The sequence below is a fragment of the Pelophylax lessonae genome (assembly GCF_965119305.1).
Source record: "Pelophylax lessonae genome assembly, chromosome: 4".
Classification (NCBI taxonomy): Eukaryota; Metazoa; Chordata; class Amphibia; order Anura; family Ranidae; genus Pelophylax; species Pelophylax lessonae.
This window is the reverse complement of record NC_138771.1, coordinates 234,447,374-234,469,556: the sequence shown is the minus strand read 5'-3', so window position 1 is coordinate 234,469,556 and position 22,183 is coordinate 234,447,374. Positions and strand designations below refer to the sequence as shown.

Genomic DNA, 22,183 nt, shown 5'->3' with positions numbered 1-22,183 from the left:
GCCAGGCCGTCAAAGCCAGCGACTGTAAAGCAGGATGGAATATCGGCCCTTGAGACAGGAGATCGTCTCAAAGAGGCAGACGCCACGGGGCGTCGACCGCCAGATTCACGAGGTCCGCGTACCAGGACCGGCGAGGCCAGTCCGGCGCCACTAGAATCACCGTGCTGCGTTCCGAGTGCAACCTGCGAAGGAACCTGGACAGCAATTGAATCGGTGGAAACGCATACATCAGTCGGTACTGATGCCACGGAGCTACCAACGCGTCTGACCGAGGATCGTGAGACCTTGCCACGAACCTTTTCACCTTGTTGTTCAGACGAGACGCGAACAGGTCCACATCTGGAAGACCCCACTTCGCGCACAACTTCTGAAAGACATCCGGGTGGAGAGACCATTCCCCCTTGTCCAGGGTCTGGCGGCTCAGATAATCCGCCTGCCAGTTCTCCACCCCAGGAATGTGAACTGCCGATATCACCGGGACGTGAGTCTCGGCCCAAGACAGAATGTCGGCTACTTCCCGAGCCGCACGGGCACTCCTGGTGCCCCCTTGGTGGTTGATGTAAGCCACCGCCGTGGCATTGTCCGTCTGCACCCGAACCGGACAGCCCTGTAGTCTGTCCGTCCAATGTTGAAAGCAGAGATTTATCACCCGCAATTCCAGAATGTTGATCGGAAGGGAGGATTCCTCCTCCGACCAAGTCCCCTGGGCGGACAGAACGCCCAGAACACCACCCCAGCCCGACAGGCTGGCATCCGTGGTGATCACCGTCCAAGAAAGAGGACGAAAAGACTTGCCCCCCAACACCGTCGGGGACTGGAGCCACCACAGAAGATCCCTTCTGGTGCGATGGCTCAATGAAATCTGAAGATCCAGAGATTGTGGTCCCCCGTCCCACCTGGACAGGATCTCCGCTTGGAGACCCCGCGTGTGAAACTGGGCTGGGGATGGAATCGCCTCGAAAGCCGAGACCATCAACCCCAGACATCTCATGCACGTCCGGAGTGACGAGCACGGAACGTCCCTGAGGGACCTGACTTCCTCCTGAAGAGTCCCGAGCTTGTCGTCCGGCAAGAAGACCTTCGCCTGGACTGTCCAGATACCCCAGGATCGAGATGCCCTGGGCTCTCAACAAAGCCAGAACCGGCGCAAGCACCTTGGTGAAAACCCGCGGAGCCGAGGCGAGACCAAAGGGCAACGCCACGAATTGGTAGTGATCCTCCGCAATGGCGAATCGAAGGTACTGCTGGTAAATGGGGATGTGAAGGTACGCATCCTTCAAGTCGATGGAGGCCATGAATTCCCCCGGAACCAGGGCAGCCACCACCGAGCGCAGGGATTCCATGCGGAACTTGCGAACCCGCACAAAGCGGTTCAGAGCTTTCAAGTCCAGAATCAGATGTACCTTGCCCTCCTTTCTGGGCACAGTGAACAGATTTGAATAGAACTCCCGAAATCTGTCCCGACGAGGCACCGGAATCACCACTCCCTGAGCCCGCAGGTCCCGCACCGCCAGGTGCAGATCCCGCAAGCGCTCCGGAGACAGCTGAAGATTTGAGGGAAAAAATCTGCCCGCCGGCCGAGAGAGAAACTCGATCTTGTATCCAGATCGAACGATTTCCTGAACCCACCTGTCCCGAACGCGGGCCAGCCAGGGTTGAAGAAAACAGAGCAAACGTCCCCCCACCCCAGAACTGGGTGAGGGCGCCCCTTCAGGCTGCATTGTTATGGGCAGCGGACCCGGACTGGCCGGACTTCTGCTTACCTGCCCACGGCTTTTTCTGGGAGCCTTGTCCCTTGAAGGGCTTACCCTTATAGTGCGACCGAAAGGCACGAAAGGACCCCTGAGAGGGTCTAAACGAAGCATTCTTCTTACCGCGAACAAACAGACTTGTGAGTCTGGGGCAAAGAGTACTCTTACCCCCAGAAACACCCTTGATCAGAGTATCCAAGGAGTCGCCAAAAAGGCGAGAACCTGCGTAAGGCAAATTAGCCAAAGTCTTGCGAGAAGATTGGTCAACAGACCAACATTTCAGCCAGATCAGGCGACGGTTCAACACCGCCACACTCTGCAGACGCGCAGCCAAAGGGACCAGATCTAGGGCCGCATCACACAAATACATGACACCCTGATGAATCTGATCCACCATAGCCAATGTCGACGGCGAAGCAGAGTCAGCCACCAGAGTGCGCCTGAGCACCTGCGTCCAATCGGCAATAGCCTGGGCTGCCATAATGGAAGCAAAAATAGGCTGCAGCCTAGAGCACGCAACCGTATAAGAGTGACGGGCCAGAGACTCCAATCTCCTGTCTGTAGGGTCCCGGAACACAGGGGTATCCTCAGCAGGAATCGCAGTGGATTTATTCAAAATCGCCACCGCTTGATCCACCTGAGGCGGCACACACCAACGCTCATCAGTAGCTGGTGTAAAAGGATAACGCAGCTTGAACCTACTCGGCACAGCAAAAGGCTTCTTTATGTTGCGCCATTGCTCCTCAACAGCGCGCTGAAATTCCGTAGAGCAAGGAAAAACCTGCGACGTTTTGCGTTTTCTCTGCGTCCCATAAGGAGGACATAAAAGCAGGAGGACATGGTTCATCCTCCAAATGCAGCGTTTGTTTGATAGAAGCAACCAACTCATCCAAGCTCTGTGCAAGCTCTTCAGACGAGCCAGGGGGAGAATTATCAACCCCTTCCACCTCAGCCTCCCCTTCAGACCCCGCAAGGTCTAGAGAAGAACGAGACCCTGAGAAGGGCACTCCAGCCATAGCATCCCCATCGCCCTCTGAATCAGAGGAACTGGACACCCTGGGCCTTTTTGTGGATCGATCAGCCACCAGCATCTGCACCTGAGCAGCAAGGTTAGCCACAATAGTAGCCAGATCAGCCCCCTCGGGGGAAGCAGCAGCAGCCCCCTGGCCCCCTACCAAGGAGGGAGGAAACTTGCTTTCCTGAGAATCCATGCCCCAGTAACTTAGGAAAAAAAGAAGTACTGCCCCTTTAAGGTCGCGGCGATCGCAGCCCACCGCACTCACAAAACACACTGACCCACCGGGCTAGGAATACAAAGGCAAGGAATACAGGAATGGAAGGTAAAACCTGGAGAGGTCACACAGGCTGCTGCTTCATCGATCGCTGTCCTCAGAGCAAAAGGAAGTGATGCGAGACTGACCGCCCCCATAAAGCCTATGTAAGGCTACACAAACATGGCCGCCGGCCGAGGCTGTAGAGGCAGAAACACTGACATGTGGCCCGTGCGATCGCCGCCAAAATGGCGACGTTTGGCGCCAAAACGGCGCTCTCACCACACAGGATCGGCCACCACAAAAAACTGTCACAAAAAAATGGCGGACCGCAGCAGCGGTCGCCACACAGTATGCCCACAACATGTCTCACAATCATGTCCTTCACAGCACACAGCATGTCACACAGCCTGTTACACAGAGCAGAGCAGGAGAGCCCCCCCCTTGCAGCCCACAGAGAGCAGCTATACTGACAGGGAGCTCAACATTATGCACAGACATGCAGGGTCCCACAGTCCCAGATTGACACCCAAGACAGACAGGTCCCCACACAGAAATACACTTACCATCCGGATGGCGTGGGGAGCCTGCACAAGCGATCAAACCGCTACACTAAGGACAGGGAGAGTCGCAGCCAGGACGCAGTGGAATTGCGGTGCGAAACCGCATGGCATCCAGTGAGGTAGCCACCTCACCGCAGCATCCCCGCAGCGGACAGGGATGGGTCGTTCATATTTGCCAGGGAAACCTAGCTGAACGCTCGATGGCAGGCTGGGAAGCCACTGGCCCTGAACCCCGGATAACCAGGGAGGCCAGCCCGAGACCCAGCACCGCACGATCATCTTCATCAGAAGACCTAACTAGAGCTGAAAATAAACAGCTAAGTAAAGAAAGAGAAAAAAACTCAAAATAAAACCAAAAAGAGAAAAGAAGCTGAGACTGAAAAGCCCCAGCACAGGAAACGTCTAACCTACTCCTGAGCTAGACAAATGAAACTGAGGTAGGAATGCAGGAAGCAGGAGGGTATTGACTGAGGGGACCACCCCCTGGGGGTGGGGTACGCTAAAAGCTTTGATATTAACATATTCTGTTGTCTAGCCACTCCTACGGAGCAAAGGTCAATAACCCTATTGTGACGAATATGAAGGGGCGGCGACTGTCGGAGGACGTAAGAGAAAGGTACGTTTAAGCATTTTCCATCTACAGGGTGGTTAGAATAGAAGATAAGAAGGGGATGGGAGCAGTTTTAAGCTTAGTTAGTTGTAACCTGGACTTTAAGTTACGATTTTGACTTTGTAAAAGTGCAATGTGAACACCATGAGATTATTAAACCCATTTTGTACTCAAAGAAAGTGAAATATAGGTGTCTTGGATGCAAAACTTTATATTTTTCTGCTATTAGACTGCCGTTTTTAAAAGAAAGCACACCTGTAACTGGTCTCCGCAGCAAGGAGCATTGGAAGGGCAACGCATATTACAAGACACAAAAAAAGGCCGGGTGTTCAGTGTTCCCCTGTGCCTTTAGGAAGGGGTGGGCTCCCTTCAGGTATATCTGCCCTAACACCTGTCCATTTAAATGCATGTGCTTTCATTTTTGGGGACTCACAGAATTTATTTAGAGTTAGGACCACAGATAATGGGGTGCCTTTTCGGGGCTCTGTGGCTTACGCATGTATTTAGAAATGTGTGCAACTAAACCCGGTTTTTATGCATACTGTCGAACAGATCAATTTGGTTGGTAGCAGACTGGTCGGTAAGAAGAGCTTGGAATCTTTTTGTGTCTGGTTATATGCATTTTTAAAAAAGAAACACCTTTTTAAAACATTGCTGTGAATATTCAACAAATGATGGAATTGATGAAAAATATTTCTATTTTCATTAAATTATTGTACCATATTAGCATTGTTTGATGCCATATTACAGATCACAACTTAAAAAGGCATGTCAACATAAAACTCACGCAGTAACATTTTTATTAAATTGTCATATGCGCCTGACAATTAACATATTACTTCCAGCAATTAGATGATATCAAGTAAAAAGGCAGGCACTTACTTGCTTCGAATTTCCTAACCACTCCAAAATGATTTTTTTTTTTTAATTAAAGAAAAACAAAAACAAAAAAATACAATTGTTTTACATGGCCTACAGTTTTATTAGGAAGACAAACATTTCTGCAAAGCATAATACTGGCATAAACAAAATAAAGTGATTTCTGGATTGTGGTGTTAATACTTGATGTTTTCATAACAAGAAATATCAAGCATTTACAATAATTGTTCGCCACGTGTACTTCAACCGAGAAAAAAAACAAAAAAAAAAAAAAAACTAAAATCATACCAAGAATAAAATGAATAAGTTATTTAGCTTAGAAGAACAGACCAACCAATACTCAGTGCAAATCTCATAACGAGGTATTAAGATGAAAAAAAATAAAAAATAAACAAATCACAAGTACACAACAGATGATAAAACCTTATGTGCAATATACTTCTCCCAAAAACTGTTACAGTTACTAGTTGTGCAATATTATTATTATTGATAGAAACTTACACAAGTTATGTGTAGAAAAAAAAAAAGAAACATTGTTTTTGATACTGTGGAATTTCCTTCCATCAAAAAGGCATTACCCAAAAGGATAGACAAAATATTGCTTTTACTCCAAAACTGAATAGTGCACAAACAATGTACAAAAAAGGTGAACAAAAAAAAAAATAAAAAAAAAAGGAAAAAATAAAGAATGCAAATGTTTTTGCAATAAAAATACTAGTCTTCAACACTACCCAAAGAATAATTATATATACACACAGTTGGTACCTTGAAGGAAAAAAAAAAAAAAACAAGAACTGTTAAACCATTACTACAAAGTATCCAGTTTTCCGCAGCAGTAAAAATTTCTAAAATACAGGAGTAAGAAAATAGCAAACTTTGTAAACGTTTTTTTTTTTCTGGTTCAAGTCTGTATCTTGCTATTGGCAATACAGCCATATTGGCAATGGAAATATTTAGGACCAGGTTAGCTTAGGAGGAGAATAGGATCTTCAAACTCGTAGAAAGACATTGAGCTGGTTTGACTCTCTCCAGAATCGGAATCGTAAGGAGCCTCCGGTAGCTCAGAGAATGTGTATGCTAACTGTTCATCTTCCAGTTCAGATCTGGCACATGAAGGGCTGGAGTTTTCCTCTTCTCCAACATAATTGAAGTCTTGAGGGATGTAAAGCATATCTGGATAGTTCCTTGTAATCAGATCACTTGTAGTTTTTAGTGATGTTTTTCTAAATGCCATAAGATGCATGTGGGAAAATTTGGAGTACGTCATACGCTTAAAACCAAGAGATTCAATGGCAATTTTCCAGCTCTTCATCATCATTGCATGACGATTCTGATGAGAAGAATCTGGGGTAATAATGAGCAGCAAGCCATTCAATGCAAGTAGTTCATGAGCTTTCTTACAGCAAAGCCATCGCTGGTAATGTGATGGGAAATAAGACAGTAGAAGGGAAAAGACAACTACATGGAACAGTTCAGCAGGTAGATAATCTATTGGGTTTTTCAGCTGCCTAAGGAAGGCCTCAATGGCATCAGGTGCAAGCTGAAGTGGTCTCTGGATTTGCAAGTTCAGGAAGTCGCATTTGTAGACCGTCTATTAAATGTAGAAAAAAAAAATCTATTAAAATACCAAGGCATTTGTTCTCACTACCTGCACTGTCGTTCATTTTATGGTATTTCACAACACAAGCATGGGAAGACCCTGCATGGACTCTAGAAAGTAAATAGTTTCCAGTTGGATTCCTTACCAAAGTGACAAACAGAACACTGGTAAGAACAAGGCCTGCAAGATGCCTCTGTATGTATTGTGCTCTATTTTGCCATTCAAGTAATTGGCAATCCTTCCAAAACACAGTACAACACATGTGAAAATAAATGTGCATTTCTATTTGGATTTCAGCAAGAATTAACTTTAATTTAAACCTGTCACAAGCAATTCAGAGAATAGGATATAAAAATGCCTCTGCCACATCTAAAAATTCTAAAATCTGTCCCTTTCAGTGAAGGCAAGACTAAATGATCAATAAGGGAGGCTTGGGACATGAAAATGGTAAGACAAGACATTCTTTGCTAGGAAAAGTCGAGATTTGCATACAACCTTAGCTGCCTGCAGCAGCTTCGGCCTTTTACTTTGTCATGCACGTTTACTAAAAGTTCCACTGATATGCATTTGATCTTTATAAGCGAAGTAGGAATTCACAAGCTTGTGAAAGGCCTTAGTACTTTAACCCACTTGCCTACCGGGCTATATACACACACAAACTACATATATATATATACACATACACACACACACATACATATACACACACACATATATATATATATATATACACACATATACATAATATATATATATATATATATATATACACACACACATATATACACACACACAGTGCCTTGTGAAAGTATTCGGCCCCCTTGAACTTTGCGACCTTTTGCCACATTTCAGGCTTCAAACAAAGATATAAAACTGTAATTTTTTTATTTTTGGTGAATAATCAACTACAAGTGGGACACAATCATGAAGTGGAACGAAATGTATTGGATATTTCAAACTTAGTTAACAAATAAAAAACTGAAAAATTGGGCGTGCAAAATTATTCAGCCCCTTTACTTTCAGTGCAGCAAACTCTCTCCAGAAGTTCAGTGAGGATCTCTGAATGATCCAATGTTGACCTAAATGACTAATGATGATAAATAGAATCCACCTGTGTGTAATCAAGTATCTGTATAAATGCACCTGCACTGTGATAGTCTCAGAGGTCTGTTTAAAGCGCAGAGAGCATCATGAAGAACAAGGAACACACCAGGCAGGTCTGAGATACTGTTGTGGAGAAGTTTAAACCCGGATTCGGATACAAAAAGATTTCCCAAGCTTTAAACATCCCAAGGAACACTGTGCAAGCGATAATATTGAAATGGAAGGAGTACCAGACCACTGCAAATCTACGAAGACCTGGCCGTCCCTCTAAACTTTCAGCTCATACAAGGAGAAGACTGATCAGAGAAGCAGCCAAGAGGCCCATGATCACTCTGGATGAACTGCAAAGTCAAAGTCCAGACCTGAATCAAATCGAGAATCTGTGGAAGAACTGAAAACTGCTGTTCACAAATGCTCTCGCTCCAACCTCATTGAGCTCGAGCTGTTTTGCAAGGAGGAATGGGAAAAAATTTCAGTCTCTCAATGTGCAAAACTGATAGAGACATACCCCAAGCGACTTACAGCTCTAATCGCAGCAAAAGGTGGCGCTACAAAGTATTAACTTAAGGGGGCTGAATAATTTTGCTCGCCCAATTTTTCAGTTTTTTATTTGTTAAAAAGGTTTGAAATATCCAATAAATTTCATTCCACTTCATAATTGTGTCCCACTTGTTGTTGATTCTTCACAAACAATTACAGTTTTACATCTTTATGTTTGAAGCCTGAAATGTGGCAAAAGGTCGCAAAGTTCAAGGGGGCTGAATACTTTCGCAAGGCACTGTGTATATATACATATACACACACACACACACACACACACACACACACACACACACACACACACACACATACATACATATATATATATATATATATATATATATATATATATATATATATATATATATATATATATATATACACACACACAGCTCAAAAAAAATTAAAGGAACACTTTGTAAGCACATCAGATCTCAAAGGGAAAAAATATCATGCTGGATATCTAAACTGACATGGACTGGGTCAGGGCTTGACAAATTTGCTATGAATCTAGGAGCCAGCTAAAAAAAGTCAGGAGACAGTTTTTTTTGGTATCCTTGGTGGTCAGCCCCAGGGAAGGGCATGTAATTTGTGCCTCCTAACCCTAACTTACAGCAGAGTGGCCAGTCAATAACTTCAATGTAACGCTGTTACGTCAGGGTTATAGGGTGGCCAGAAAGAATGACACTAAAAACCTGTTGTTATAGGGAAAACTCCTTATTATGTGAATGAATCATGACTGTGGCATGTAAAATACCCATCTGCTGCCTTTAGTAGCTTAAGGGTGGCCATTGGTGGGTGGCAAAAACATGTCTCTACTGCACATTTTAAGTAAGAAGGGGGGGAGGTGTGGGACTTTAAATGAGGTGCATGGTGGGAGTGCCGTGCGTCCCCATCCCTATTCAATGGATAAAAAGAGAAAAGGTTGGGACTTTGCGTGAGAGACATGAAGCTGGCATTGAACAGTTTACACATTTATTGGTACACATAATCAGAACAGGACATATAAAATTGTTCAATAGTCAAGATATTGAGAGAGCTGATATAGTCCCCAAGTCCAAATACATAAAAATCAGCAAGGCAAAATTCCAAATAGTAATAGTCAAATTATATTCACAGTAACACATATTCCATTTCAAGTAGCAGTGGAGTATTTGGTGTATTCAAAACATTGTAACCTCAACGCGTTTCGTGGCCCATCGCCACTTCATCAGGAAAGAAAGTATGAAAAACTCTAAAAAAAAAAATAAGAAAAAAATGGCACAATGATGATAAATAAGAAAAAAAAGTAGGGGGAAGGGGAGAAAAAGCCTCTACATACCCAAACTTGCATATCAGCTCAGATAGTATGTGGTATGGGAAATGGATATGGCCCCGAATGTCCTCCCCGGGAGCTGAGGGCACACAAAGCAGGCGGACCGGGCAGAGCACGCCGCACACATGGTGAGTGTGGGCTGGGATGAACAAGATGGAAAATGAAGCATGTGGCAGTGTGGAAGGATATCAAAAAAATATTATTGTGAAAAAATATCTATATAGTAGTGATAAAGCATATATTTTGTTGAAGTACCATGGTGCTGCTTACAAGGTGGAGATTGAACAAGTGAGAGAAATAAGGGTGTGCATCAGAGTGGCATGAATGGATAAGAGTCTATACAGCCGACATCAGAGGAGTGAGTGAGAAGCCACATGACAAAGTTGAAAACCGCAAATAAATCCAAAGAGGAGGATAAGGAAAGGTGAGGCCAATGTGGAAACTTGAAAACAGGAAGAAAAGCCAGGGGAAGGACCTGGAGGTAGTGGGGAAACAGGAAGATGAAAGTCAGAAAGGAGATAAACAGAAAGTAGTACCAAAGTGTGGGGCCCAGACTCAAATACGTTGCCTGGTGGTTTCCTGGCGGATGCGCGGCACAGAGTGAGCCAAACGTCACGCCAGTGCATCGAGGAGACAGCTCGAGAACGGTCCACGCCAGCAGGCATGGCCGTCCCGTATGCTGCCAAATATGCACTGAGGGAGGAATCCAGCCGTCGGCGTGATGGCGTCAGAAAGATAGATTTTATTTGTGGTTTTCCACTTTGTCACGTGGCTTCTCACTCACTCCTCTGATGTCAGCTGTATAGACTGTTATCCATTCATGCCACTCTGATGCACACCCTTATTTCTCTCACTTGTTCAATCTCCACCTTGTAAGCAGCACCATGGTACTTCAACAAAATATATGCTTTATCACTACGATAATAAAATTATTATATATATATATATTTTTTTTTTTTTTTTCTTTTCACAATATTTTTTTGATCGATATCCTTCCACGTTGCCACATGCTTCATTTTCCACTCACCATGTGTGCGGCGCGCTCTGCCCGGTCCGCCTGCTTTGTGTGCCATCAGCTCCCGGGGAGGACATTCGGGGCCATTTCCAATACCACATACTATCTGAGCTGATATGCAAGTTTGGGTATGTAGAGGCTTTTTCTCCCCTTCCCTTCCCCTCCTTTTTTTCTTATTGATCATCATTGTGCCATTATTTCTCATATGTTTTTTAGAGTTTTTCATACATCTACTCCTGATGAAGTGGCGATGGGCCATGAAACACGTTGAGGCTACGATGTTTTGAATACACCAAATACTCCACTACTACTTGAAATTGAATATGTGTTACTGTAAATATAATTTATCACTATTACTATTTGGAATTTTGCCTTGCTGATTTTTATGTATTTGGACTTGGGGACTATTTATCAGCTCTCTCAATATCTTGACTATGGAACAATTTTATATGTCATGTTCTGATTATGTGTACCAATAAATGTGTAAACTGTTCCATGCCAGCTTCGTCATGTCTCTCACACAAAGTCCCAACCTTTCTCTTTTTATCTATTGCACATTTTTACCACCCAACTGCACATCCAAATAAAGCCTTCGTGACACTTAAAGGAAGAAATAAGTATCTCAGCACTGCTGATCTTCTGCTGCCTCTTTGCAGCTACTGCCTGCCTATGTGTGTATGTCCCAGGGTGACTCCACTGTGGTGGAGTTGTTGATAATACACAGGGCTTTATCAGAGGACATAAAATGATTCTTTTTTTTTTATATTTCTTTATTAATTTTTCCAAGTAAAAAAAAATTTACAACACTCCAATCACTGGAGAAATTATCCATACACATAATAATAAAATGATTCTTCTAAAGCATACCTGCCTCATCTCCCCTATCTACCTCCCAGCACACCGTAAATAACTTTCCAAGAAGTGCACTATTTGACAGAACACCAGCTCAGCGTTTACCAGCATGGATACAGGAACACACAGCCTAGGCAGCCCCCGTCCTCCACCAGAAAACTTCCCGCTATCTCCAACAGTAGCGACAGTCTGCCTGCTAGTTCGGGTAAAGCACAAAGAGAGAAAACAGGCGCCTGAGTAAAGACTAACATTTAATGAGCAAGGTACATTTAGAAACTTACATCAGAGTAAGTAAATGTGGGTGGATTGGTCCTCCGGCATCCATGTTTGGCATGGGGCGACCGCTGATGGTCAGTAATCCTCTGTGTCCATCCGGTTCCTGTCTCGCAGGAAGTAGGGTGGTGTGTCTGAAGTCAGAATGAGGCTAGGACCGCAGGGTGAGCTGCAGTCACTGTCTATGGATTTTCTGGCATGCTGAGGACACGTTTCGGAGCATGCGCACTGCGGTGGAATACCAGCGCGCGCTCCTTTTTCAAGTTAGATCCAACTTGAAAAAGGAGCGCGCGCTGGTATTCCACCGCAGTGTGCATGCTTTGAAACGCGTCAGCACGCCGGAAGATCCAAAGACGGCGAGTGCGGCTCACCCTGTGTCTGATCCTGCAGTCCTAGCCTCAGTCTGACTTCAGACACACCACCCCACTTCCTGCGGGACAGGAACCGGAAGGACACAGAGGATTACTGACCATCAACGGTGGCCCTATGCCGAACATGGATGCCGGAGGACCCATCCACCCACATTTACTTACTCTGATGTAAGTTTTTAAATGTACCTTGCTCATTAAATGTTATAGTCTTTACTCAGAGGCACCCGGTTTCTCTCTTTGTGTCTTGCATGTCTGGAGATTGCTTCCGCTCCCCACTAGGCTTGCCCTGAGTCCATGGACTGTTTCTCTTCCCACATCAAAGACTATTAGGGCAGCCTACATGGCTACCCCACAGATTTTTTTTAATTTTTTTAAATTTTTAGGGCCTTGTTTACATTGGGTCAGAATCATGACGTTCTGGTCCTCCTAGACCAGTGATGGCGACCCTTGGCACCCCAGATGTTTTGGAACTACATTTTTCATGATGCTCAGCTACAGCACAGAGTGCATGAGCATCATGGGAAATATAGTTCCAAAACACCTGGGGTGCCAAGGTTTAACATCACTGTCCTAGACCATAGAGATGAGCGGAAGCCATCTTTCCTCTACGCATCTCTGTTAGCAGCAGCCGTAACCACCAGATCGGTTCTCGGGGTTACTGATTATCTAGGCAAGCCCAAGAACCACCAGGAAGCAGCAGATCGGAAACTTGCATGAAACTAAGCACAACTTAAAGAGGAGGAAAGAGTTTGTAGCCTCTGCAACTGGAAAAAAAAAATCGATTTTTGTTTTACCATAAAATCCTTTTTGGTTTTTTTTTATGTTCATTGACAGACAGCCCCAGAATCTTCTTGACCATTGGGTTATGCTGCCCCCTACAGGTGTAGGACACTAGGCAGGGAAAAGCTTTACCACACCTATGGGTCAGTCCCAGGGGTATACTCCCACTTCCTGCTATAGGCATCCAGTTTTGTTGCAAGTAGTGTCAGAAGAAAAAATAACTTAATAGAGGGGTGGGTGCTGTGTCCGTCAATGAACATCAGAGAAAAGGATTTTTTTTTTTTTTTTTTTAGGGTAAGCCAAAAATCCAATTTTCTCTTTCGTTCATTGACGGCACAGCTCCAGAATCTTCTTGAACATTGGGACATCCCAAAGCAGTGTCAAACATGAGGGGTGGGAAAAAACAGCAGAAAAAATTCTCAAAGGCTAAACCTAGCCAACCAGGTAACATGGAGCTCAACCAGGAACAACTGGGGCTCACCTGAAATTAATCCACCTATAAAGAGGACCACGTCCTCTCAAACAGCAGCCTACAAAATTTTGCGGCCAAAAGCAGCATCCGCAAATGCCAACACATCTACTTTGTAAAATTTTATGAAAGTTCGCACAGACGACCAGGTGGCCACCTTGCAAACCTGCATCACTGACACCCGACGACGGAAGGCCCAAGAGGCACTGAATGCCCATGTAGAATGTGCCTTAACAGGGAAAGGAGTAACCTGAATCTTGATTGAACAGGCCTGCACTACAGTCTGCTGCGACCATTTCCAGATGGATCAGACAGACTCGGCCAACCCCTTGCGTGGTCCATCCGTAAGGACAAAAAGCGAGCCAAATTTCCTAAATGACTCTGTTGCCGCCAGGTATACCCTGATCGTCCGAACCACATCCAGAAAACACAAGGCAACCTCCTTAGGATGCTTAGGACACAGGGAAGGCAACACAATGTCTTCACTCAGATGGAAACCAGAGACAGTCTTAAGAAGGAACGACTGACAAAGGGAGCGAAGCACCACTTTATCTCTGCGAACCACCAGCTCGGACACCCTGCGTGCGGAAGTAATCGCCACAAAGGATACCTTCTGGAACAATGTAAGCAAGGAATCTCGCAAATATTTTCAAAAGGTAGTTTCTGAAGAACCGACAGTACCAAATTGAGGTCCCACGGAGGCAACGGAGACCACACAGGCGGAGTCAAGTGGCGAACCCCCTGAACAAAGGTGCGACCCAAGGAATGAGTAGCTAAAGGACGTTGAAAGAAAATCGCCAAGGCCGAAACCTGGCCATAGATGGTACCCAAGGCCAGATGCTGTTCCACACCTCTTTGGAGGAATGCCAAAATTCAAGCCACCGAAAAGGAACGGGGAGAAACCCCCAGAGACTCACACCACACAATGTACGACTTCCAGACGCGATGGTAAATCTTCCTAGAGGTAGACTTCCTAGCTTTTACCAGGGTGGGAATTGCAGAGTCAGAAAACCCCCTATCCTTCAGCACCTGGCTTTCAACAGCCAAGCCATTAAAAGCCAGTGACTGTAAAGCAAGATGGAAGATCGGCCCTTGGGCCAACAGGTCTTCCCTGAAAGGGAATCGCCAAGGGACATCGGCGACCAGCCATACCAGGTCGGCGTACCAAGACTGGTGAGGCCAGTCTGGGGCCACAAGGATGACCGTAATTCCTTCTGCCTCGATCCTTCGCAGAAGTCTCGGCAGAAGTTTGGGAGGGGGGAAAGGTGTATATCAGACTGTACTGCCCCCAAGGAGCCACCAGTGGCATCGGCTAGAGGATCTCGACACCTTTCCATGAATCTCTGCACCTTCCCGTTGAGACGAGAGGCCAACAGATCCACCTCAGGAGTCCCCCACCGAAGACACAGTTGATGTATCGCCTCCGGATAAAGTGACCATTCTCCTTGGTCCAAGGCCTGTCGACTGAGGTAATCCACCTGCCAATTTTCCACCCCTGGAATAGGCACAGCCGAGAGAGCTGGAATGGAAATGTTTCACCCACCTTAGAATGCCGGCTACTTCCCGAGCCCCAAGGACACTTTTTGTGCCCCCTTGATGACTGACATATTCCACAGCCCTGGCATTGTCCGATTGAATGTGTACTCGACACCCCTGAAGATGAACCGTCCAATGGGCCAGACAAAGACTAATTGCCCAAAGTTCCAGTACATTGATTGGTAGCCTGGACTCCTCCAGAGTCCAAACCCCCTAAGCACAGTCCATGCCCCAAACACCTCCCCACCTGTACAGGCTGGCATCCGTGGTGATCACCGTCCAATACAGGGCAAGGATAGATTTTCCCTGTCGAAGAGCCAGAGAGCGAAGCCACCAAATCAGGGACACTCTTGTACCCCGGCTCAACAGGATCAGATTGTCCAGAGACTGGATTCTTGTCCCACTTGGCAAGAATCTCCCTTTGCAGAGGTCTCATATGGAACTGCGCAAACAGAACCGCCTCAAAAGGTAGGCACCATCAGGCCCAGCGCCAGCATGCAAGTTCGGAGAGACGACCGACTGCTAAACAGGAGAAGCCGAATTACATCCTGCAGCTTCTGGAACTTGTCCAGCAGGAGAAACACCCTGGTTGAGGCCAAGTCCAGAGTCAGACCCTGATAGTCCAACTTGGTGGACGGAACCAGAGCAGAGTTCTGAAAATTCAGAGTCCACCCGAACTCCTGCCGAGTCTGCACAGTGATGTCCATGTTGCCCTGGAGAGCAGTCAGACTCTGCTCGTAAAAGATGATCGTCCAGGTACCCCAGCACCACAATCCCCTGCTGCATCAACAATACTAACACCGGGTCCAACACTTTTGTGAACACCCGAGGAGCCGAGGCGAGACTGAAGGGTAACACCACGAATTGATCATGCTCCTCGCCCATGACAAAGCGAAGAAAACGATGATGCTTGACATATATTGGGATATGAAGGTAAGCGTCCTTGATATCGATAGAGGCCAGAAGATCCCCTTGATGAAGGGATGCCACTACCATGCAAATGAATTCCATCCATGTACCCCCACAAAGCGGTTCAAGGCCTTGAGGTCCAAGATTGGACGAACTTTGCCTTCCTTCCTGGGAACAGTAAATAGGTTTGAATAAAAACCTCTGAAAGCGTTCCGATTTTGGAACCGGTACAATGAACCCCTTGTAAGAGCAGATGTTGCACTGCCCCGAGGAGACCTTGCAGGCGATCTGGGGACAAACGCAGGTTGGAAGGGAAGGACCTTGCCGGAGGCTAAGATCGAAGCCCCTAAGATCCAAACTCGATCATGTAGCCGGACCGAATTAGCTTGTGGACCCACCTGTCTGGAGAGACCCGCTCTTGGCTTACCAGACCACGGCTTCTTTGATCCTCCTGAGAGGGTTTGAACTGGTTTCGATGATCCCTTGTCCCGAGATCCTGAGGAACAAAAGGGTCACTTGTGAGCCGAGAAGAAAAGGGCCACATTTGCGATGAGACTCCTTGCTCCTGGTAGCCTGCGGGAGAAGAGTACTCTTCCCCCCCCTGTAAGACCCTTAATCTCGTCCATGGAAGCTCCGAACAGGCGATTACCTAAAAAAGAGAGATCAGACAGGACCTTCTTGGAAGCCTGGTCCACAGACCAGTATTTGAGCCATATCATGCGCCAAAGGATCACGGCTGTGACAGAAACCCTGCAGACTAAGGGAGCTGGATCCAGAGAGGCATCACAGATTCAGCTAGGGGTGCCGAATATAAATTGCTGAATTGATGCATCGCGATTCATCCGTCTGCGATTCTGCATCGATGCTATGACCGGCCTAATTCGTGGACGACGTCATCCGGTGCCCTGCCTCTCCTCAAAGCAAGAGGAGCATTTTGAAAGAGGAGCCGTGGGCGTTAGCCGCACCCTCTTTTTTTCCTGCCTCCTGCCTATCCGTTGTTCCTGTGTTGCAGGCTGCTGTGGGAGACCTGAGTAAGCGTCACGACTCCCGGAATACTGGACGCGCTTGTCCTCAGTCCTCCCCACACTCTCTCAGACTGTCATCGGGTACTTGGCAGGTACTAAGGATATTAACCTCCCACGGGTGTCTTTCAATTTAACAATGGCAATATAACAACTGTCATTTACCCAAGGATATGGTAGCAATGGCAAGTAGGTGCAAAACTATCAGCTAAATATTTTAATGCAATTGTTTTTCTCTATCAGCAACATATTTATTTCCAGTAGCAAATACCCAATAGTATATCTACTCAACAGAAATTAATTTACTTTTAGCTGCATACGGTATATCCCCCCCCTTTTCAGTGTATATACTGTACTTCCAGGAGAATATGTACCTTTTTTATTATTATAGTGGGATTTCTTAAGATACTAAAGGCTATTTTTTTCTTGAAAATAAAAGCATATCTTGACCGTCTCCTGTAGTGGGTCCGCAGCCTCTGACCGTCTCCTGTAGTGGGTCCGCAGCCTCTGGCCGTCTCCTGTAGTGGGTCCGCAGCCTCTGGCCGTCTCCTGCAGTGGGTCCGCAGCCTCTGGCCGTCTCCTGCAGTGGGTCCGCAGCCTCTGGCCGTCTCCTGCAGTGGGTCCGCAGCCTCTGGCCGTCTCCTGCAGTGGGTCCGCAGCCTCTGGCCGTCTCCTGCAGTGGGTCCGCAGCCTCTGGCCGTCTCCTGTAGTGGGTCCGCAGCCTCTGGCCGTCTCCTGTAGTGGGTCCGCAGCCTCTGGCCGTCTCCTGTAGTATTTTGGGGGGAGCCTAGAGCTCCTCTTTAAGTTGTTGCCTGCTGTGTTTAGACTTTGCTACATGCAGGGAGTGTAGTCATTTTTTAGAAACCGTTAAAATAAAATAAAAATTAGTTCTTCTGACTGCTTGGATTTTTTGATGAAAACCATGGGCAGTAATCGTGATGCATCTCGGAATTGAATCGTTGACATGATAATCGTAATCAAATCAAATTGCGAGACCAGTGAAGATGCACACCTCTAGATTCATCTCTCTTGTCAAAGGGGTCTTTAAAATGATGGAGAGTCCTCCGCCGGGAGAAGGGGGGCTTTATTTACCCTGGAAACCTGAGAATACACCACAGGCTGTATGGTTACTTTTTTTAATAGGAACTCTTCAAAAAGGATACCTTCTAGCGAAACGCTTAGGCATCCCGACAGAACGTTTAGGGAAACCCCACTGACTCACGACAATGTTGTCAAAATAAGCGGGAAAGGGGAAAACCTTTGCCGCCTTTGAGGATCTGCGGGTACTGAAATGTACTGGCGTTTTGAACGCAGCAGCATCCTCCAGTTTTACAGTTTCCCGCACCAATACAATTAGTGCATCCACTAGCGCTTTTTCATGCGCTGCCGTAGTGGAAAAGGAATTATCCTCACTATCAGAGCACTCAGGCTGCGTGGACATAGACCCAGTAGGGAGACTCACGTCCGCAGTGGCAAGATCAACCTCAGAATCTGAGACAGAGGATGCTTTTTGCCCATCCTGTTTTGCAGGACCATATCTATCTTGGACACTAGTGACTCTAGGACCACTGTCGTAGTAGACAAAGCAGACTGGGACCCAGGGGGCTACGCAGCCTCAGAGGGGGTAAGGTGGTAAGACATGCTCCATGGAATCCATGGGTTAACCCGCGGACCACTAGCAAAAAAAGAAAAAAATACTGTTTAAAACTCCCTACTGCTGCACAAGCGGCACCACAAGTCCCAGCGCACCAAGTTGCTGCTATAGGAGAAAGAGGGAGGCCGTTTTGCACCCACAGGGACTCAACACTCCTGACAACAACCCCCTTATAGAGCAGAATGCCAAAGCTGCACGCCGTGTGGCAATCAGAGTGAAAGAGAAAGTCCAGGAAAGAACACTAGAGCTCTATCGTCGAATCACTGCCCCATAGGCTATAAAAACATTGCCGCCGCTTTATATCAATGGGAAACTACAAGAAAATGGCTGCCGGACTAGACAAACATGGCCGCTAGAATTTACAGCAGCCATCCACGACAAAATAGCGGCTACACGCGGCGCCCGTGCGGCTCCCAGAACCACCAGAAACGAATGGGCAGTAAGGAGGGGCTCTGGCAGGAGCCCCCACCAGGACCACCCCCCACCCCCAAAAAAAACGTGTTTTTAACAGCCGGCGACTGTAACATGTATGGCCAGGAGGTGGGAGCTAGGTGTGGGTAAATGGGGGTTTGTCCACAGGGGGGGCCCGATAAATGGGGGATGCTATGTTGGAAGGAAGGGAATCAGTGGTCCGAACGTCCTAGGGAGGGGCCCAAGTCCACCCCAAAAGGCAACCAGTGGAGGGGGGGGACACTACATGCCACACCATGGAAACCAGGTGGGCACCACTCCAGACAGACCACCGCACCATTGGAATGGGGGTGCTTCAGGCCAGAAGCACTCTGTGGCTCAGGTCATGACCAGGTCTATGCGTCCTCGCGAGACGTTTAAACCACCAGCCACCATCCAGTGAGGCTATGTCGCCATCGACCTAGCCCTAAGCCGAGTACGGGTCACGCTCGCTGGCCGGACTGAGACCATAAGGATCTAGAATATCCAGTCAGTTGCCCAGTCCAGCAGTTGATTGGTAGTTCTCACAGGAACAGAAAATACCTTGAAAAGGAAAAAAAAAAAATCAGTTTAAAAAAAAAAAAAAGACAAAAATGTTAGGACCAGAGATCCCAGCAAGGAACTAAGTCCTTACTCCTGGGTAGGCAGAAAAAAAAACTGAATGTCTATAGCAGGAAGAAGGAGTATATCCCCTGGGACTGCCCCATAGGCGTGGTAAAGCTTTTTCCTGCCTAGTGTCCTACTACTGTAGGGGGCAGTATAACCCAATGGTCAAGAAAATTCTGGAGCTGTGTCCATCAAACAGAAGAGAAAACATTTTTTTTGTTTAAATCTCGTGCATTAGAAGGGGTAGTGTGCGCTGTATTGGAGTGCCCTTGTGGCCTCCAATATGGGGGACGTACCTCTGGGAGCCTCTCAAAACACATGAGAAATACACGCGCACACACATGCATACTATATCAAAAGGGGCTACATGAAAGATAGTGTGTCCAAACATTTCAAGCTGGCTCATGACCGGACCTAGTAAGCTGCAGTTTTGGCAGGTGGATAAGGAGAAGAAAAATTTGAACAGAGGCAATTTTACCATGCAGTTGAGCAAAAAAGAATCATGGCAGATAATTACAAAGCCTCTCAGGGCCTAAATATCGACTCCACTTCTTTATTAGTAATGCTGAAAGTGTTTTCACAAACCCAGGACCCTGCATTCACTAAACCTGGTCTCTCACAATACACAACATGAAAATGCAATAATTATATATATATATATATATATATATATATATATATACACACACACACACACATACATACATACATACATACATACATACGCTATAAAATACCTTTTCTCATCAGCGGTATATAGCAGTCTTGTGACTTCTATTATCAGTGTCTCATTAAAGCTTGTAGGAGGAGTTTTCATTCTACTCTGACTGTCCTATGAGGCTGCATGTCCCCTGACCCTCTGTCTGGACAGTGATCACATGCACCCTCCCAAGAAAAAAAAAAAAAAAAACTCTAGCAATACACACCAAACTGAGCATGAGCAGAGTGCCCCCAAGGCTCGGTACTGTCAAAAGATGGATTGGGGACTGTGGAAGGAGAGGATCAGAGAAGACAGGATCTAACAGCCTTCTTACATAATGCAGGGGATTAACCCCTTAGGTCCCACAGTGGGTATAACAAGCATGCTTTACTGCATATACAGACTGATTTTACTGTTGTGGGTTTAGTAACACTTTAATATGTATGTCAGTTATATACACTATATTATAAAAAGTATTGGGACGTCTGCCTTTACACACACACACACACACACACACACACACACACACACACGCACGCACACACACACACACACACACACACACACACGCACACACACACACACGCACACACACGCACTTTTATGGCATCCCATTCTTAGTCCGTAGGGTTTAATATTAAGTTGGCCCACCCTTTGCAGCTACAGTGGATATGAAAAGTCTACACACCCCTGTTCAAATGTCAGGTTTCTGTGATGTAAAAAAATGAGACAAAGATAAATCATTTCAGAACTTTTTCCACCTTTAATGTGACCTATAAACAGTACAACAAACTTAAATCTTTTGGGTGGAGGGAAGTAAAACTAAAATATGGTTGCATAAGTGTGCACACCCTTAAACTAATATTTTGTTAAAGCACCTTTAGATTTTATTACAGCCCTCTTCAGATCACCCCACAGATTTTCAATCGGATTCAGGTCTGGGCTCTGGCTGGGCCATTCCAAAACTCTGGTGAAGCCATTCCTTTGTGGATTTGGATGTATGCTTTGTGTCGTGGTCATGCTGAAAGATGAAGTTCCTTTTCATGTTCAGCTTTCTAGCAGAATCCTGAAGGTTTTGTGCCAATATTGACTGGTGATTGGGACTGTTCATAATTCCCTCTACCTTGACTCAGGTCCCTGTTCCAGGTGAAGAAAAACAGCCCCAAAGCATGATGCTGCTACCACCATGCTTCACTGTGGGTATGGTGTTCTGTTGGTTATGTGCAGTGTTGTTTATGCCGCAAACATATCTTTTGGAATTATGGCCAAAGTTCAACCTTGGTTTCATCTGACCAGAACACATTTTCCCACATGCTTTTGGGAGACTTTAGAGGTGTTTTTGCAACATTTACCTGGGCTTGGCTGTTTTTCTTCGTAAGAAAAGGCTTCCATCTTGCCACTCTACCCCAAGGCTCAGACATATAAAGAATACGGGAAATTGTTGTCACGTGTACCACACAGACAGTACTTGCCAGATATTCCTGCAGCTCCTTTAATGTTGCTGTAGGCCTCTTAGCAGCCTCCCTGACCAGTTCTCATCTTTTTTGAAGGGATGTCCAGTTGTTGGTAATGTCGCTGTTGTACCATATTTTCTCCACTTGATGACTGTCTTCACTGTGCTCGTTGGTATATCGAATGCCTTGGAAATCCTTTTGTACCCTTCCCCTGACTGATACCTTTTAACAATGAGATCCCTCTGATGCTTTGGAAGCTCTCTGCAGACCATGACTTTTGCTGTAGGATGCGACTAAGAAAATGTCAGGAAAGACCTACTAGAACAGCTGAACTTTATTTGGGGTTAATCAGAGGCACATTAAATGATGGCAGGTGTGTACTGACTCCTATTTAACATTAGTTTGAATGTGATTGCTTAATTCTGAACACAGCTACATCCCCAGTTATATATACTTCTA

General features: G+C 46.1%; 1 protein-coding gene across 1 annotated transcript in view; it reads right to left on the bottom strand.

Moving 5' to 3' along the window:
- Positions 1-5,036: 5,036 nt before the first annotated feature.
- The window catches only part of SAMTOR (S-adenosylmethionine sensor upstream of mTORC1), a 100,937-nt gene continuing 83,790 nt past the window's right edge, over positions 5,037-22,183 (bottom strand). Inside the window, exon 6 of the mRNA XM_082254453.1 lies at positions 5,037-6,665. Coding sequence (XP_082110579.1) covers positions 6,039-6,665 — 627 coding nt within the window. The 3' untranslated portion in view covers positions 5,037-6,038. The remainder of the gene's footprint in view (positions 6,666-22,183) is intronic.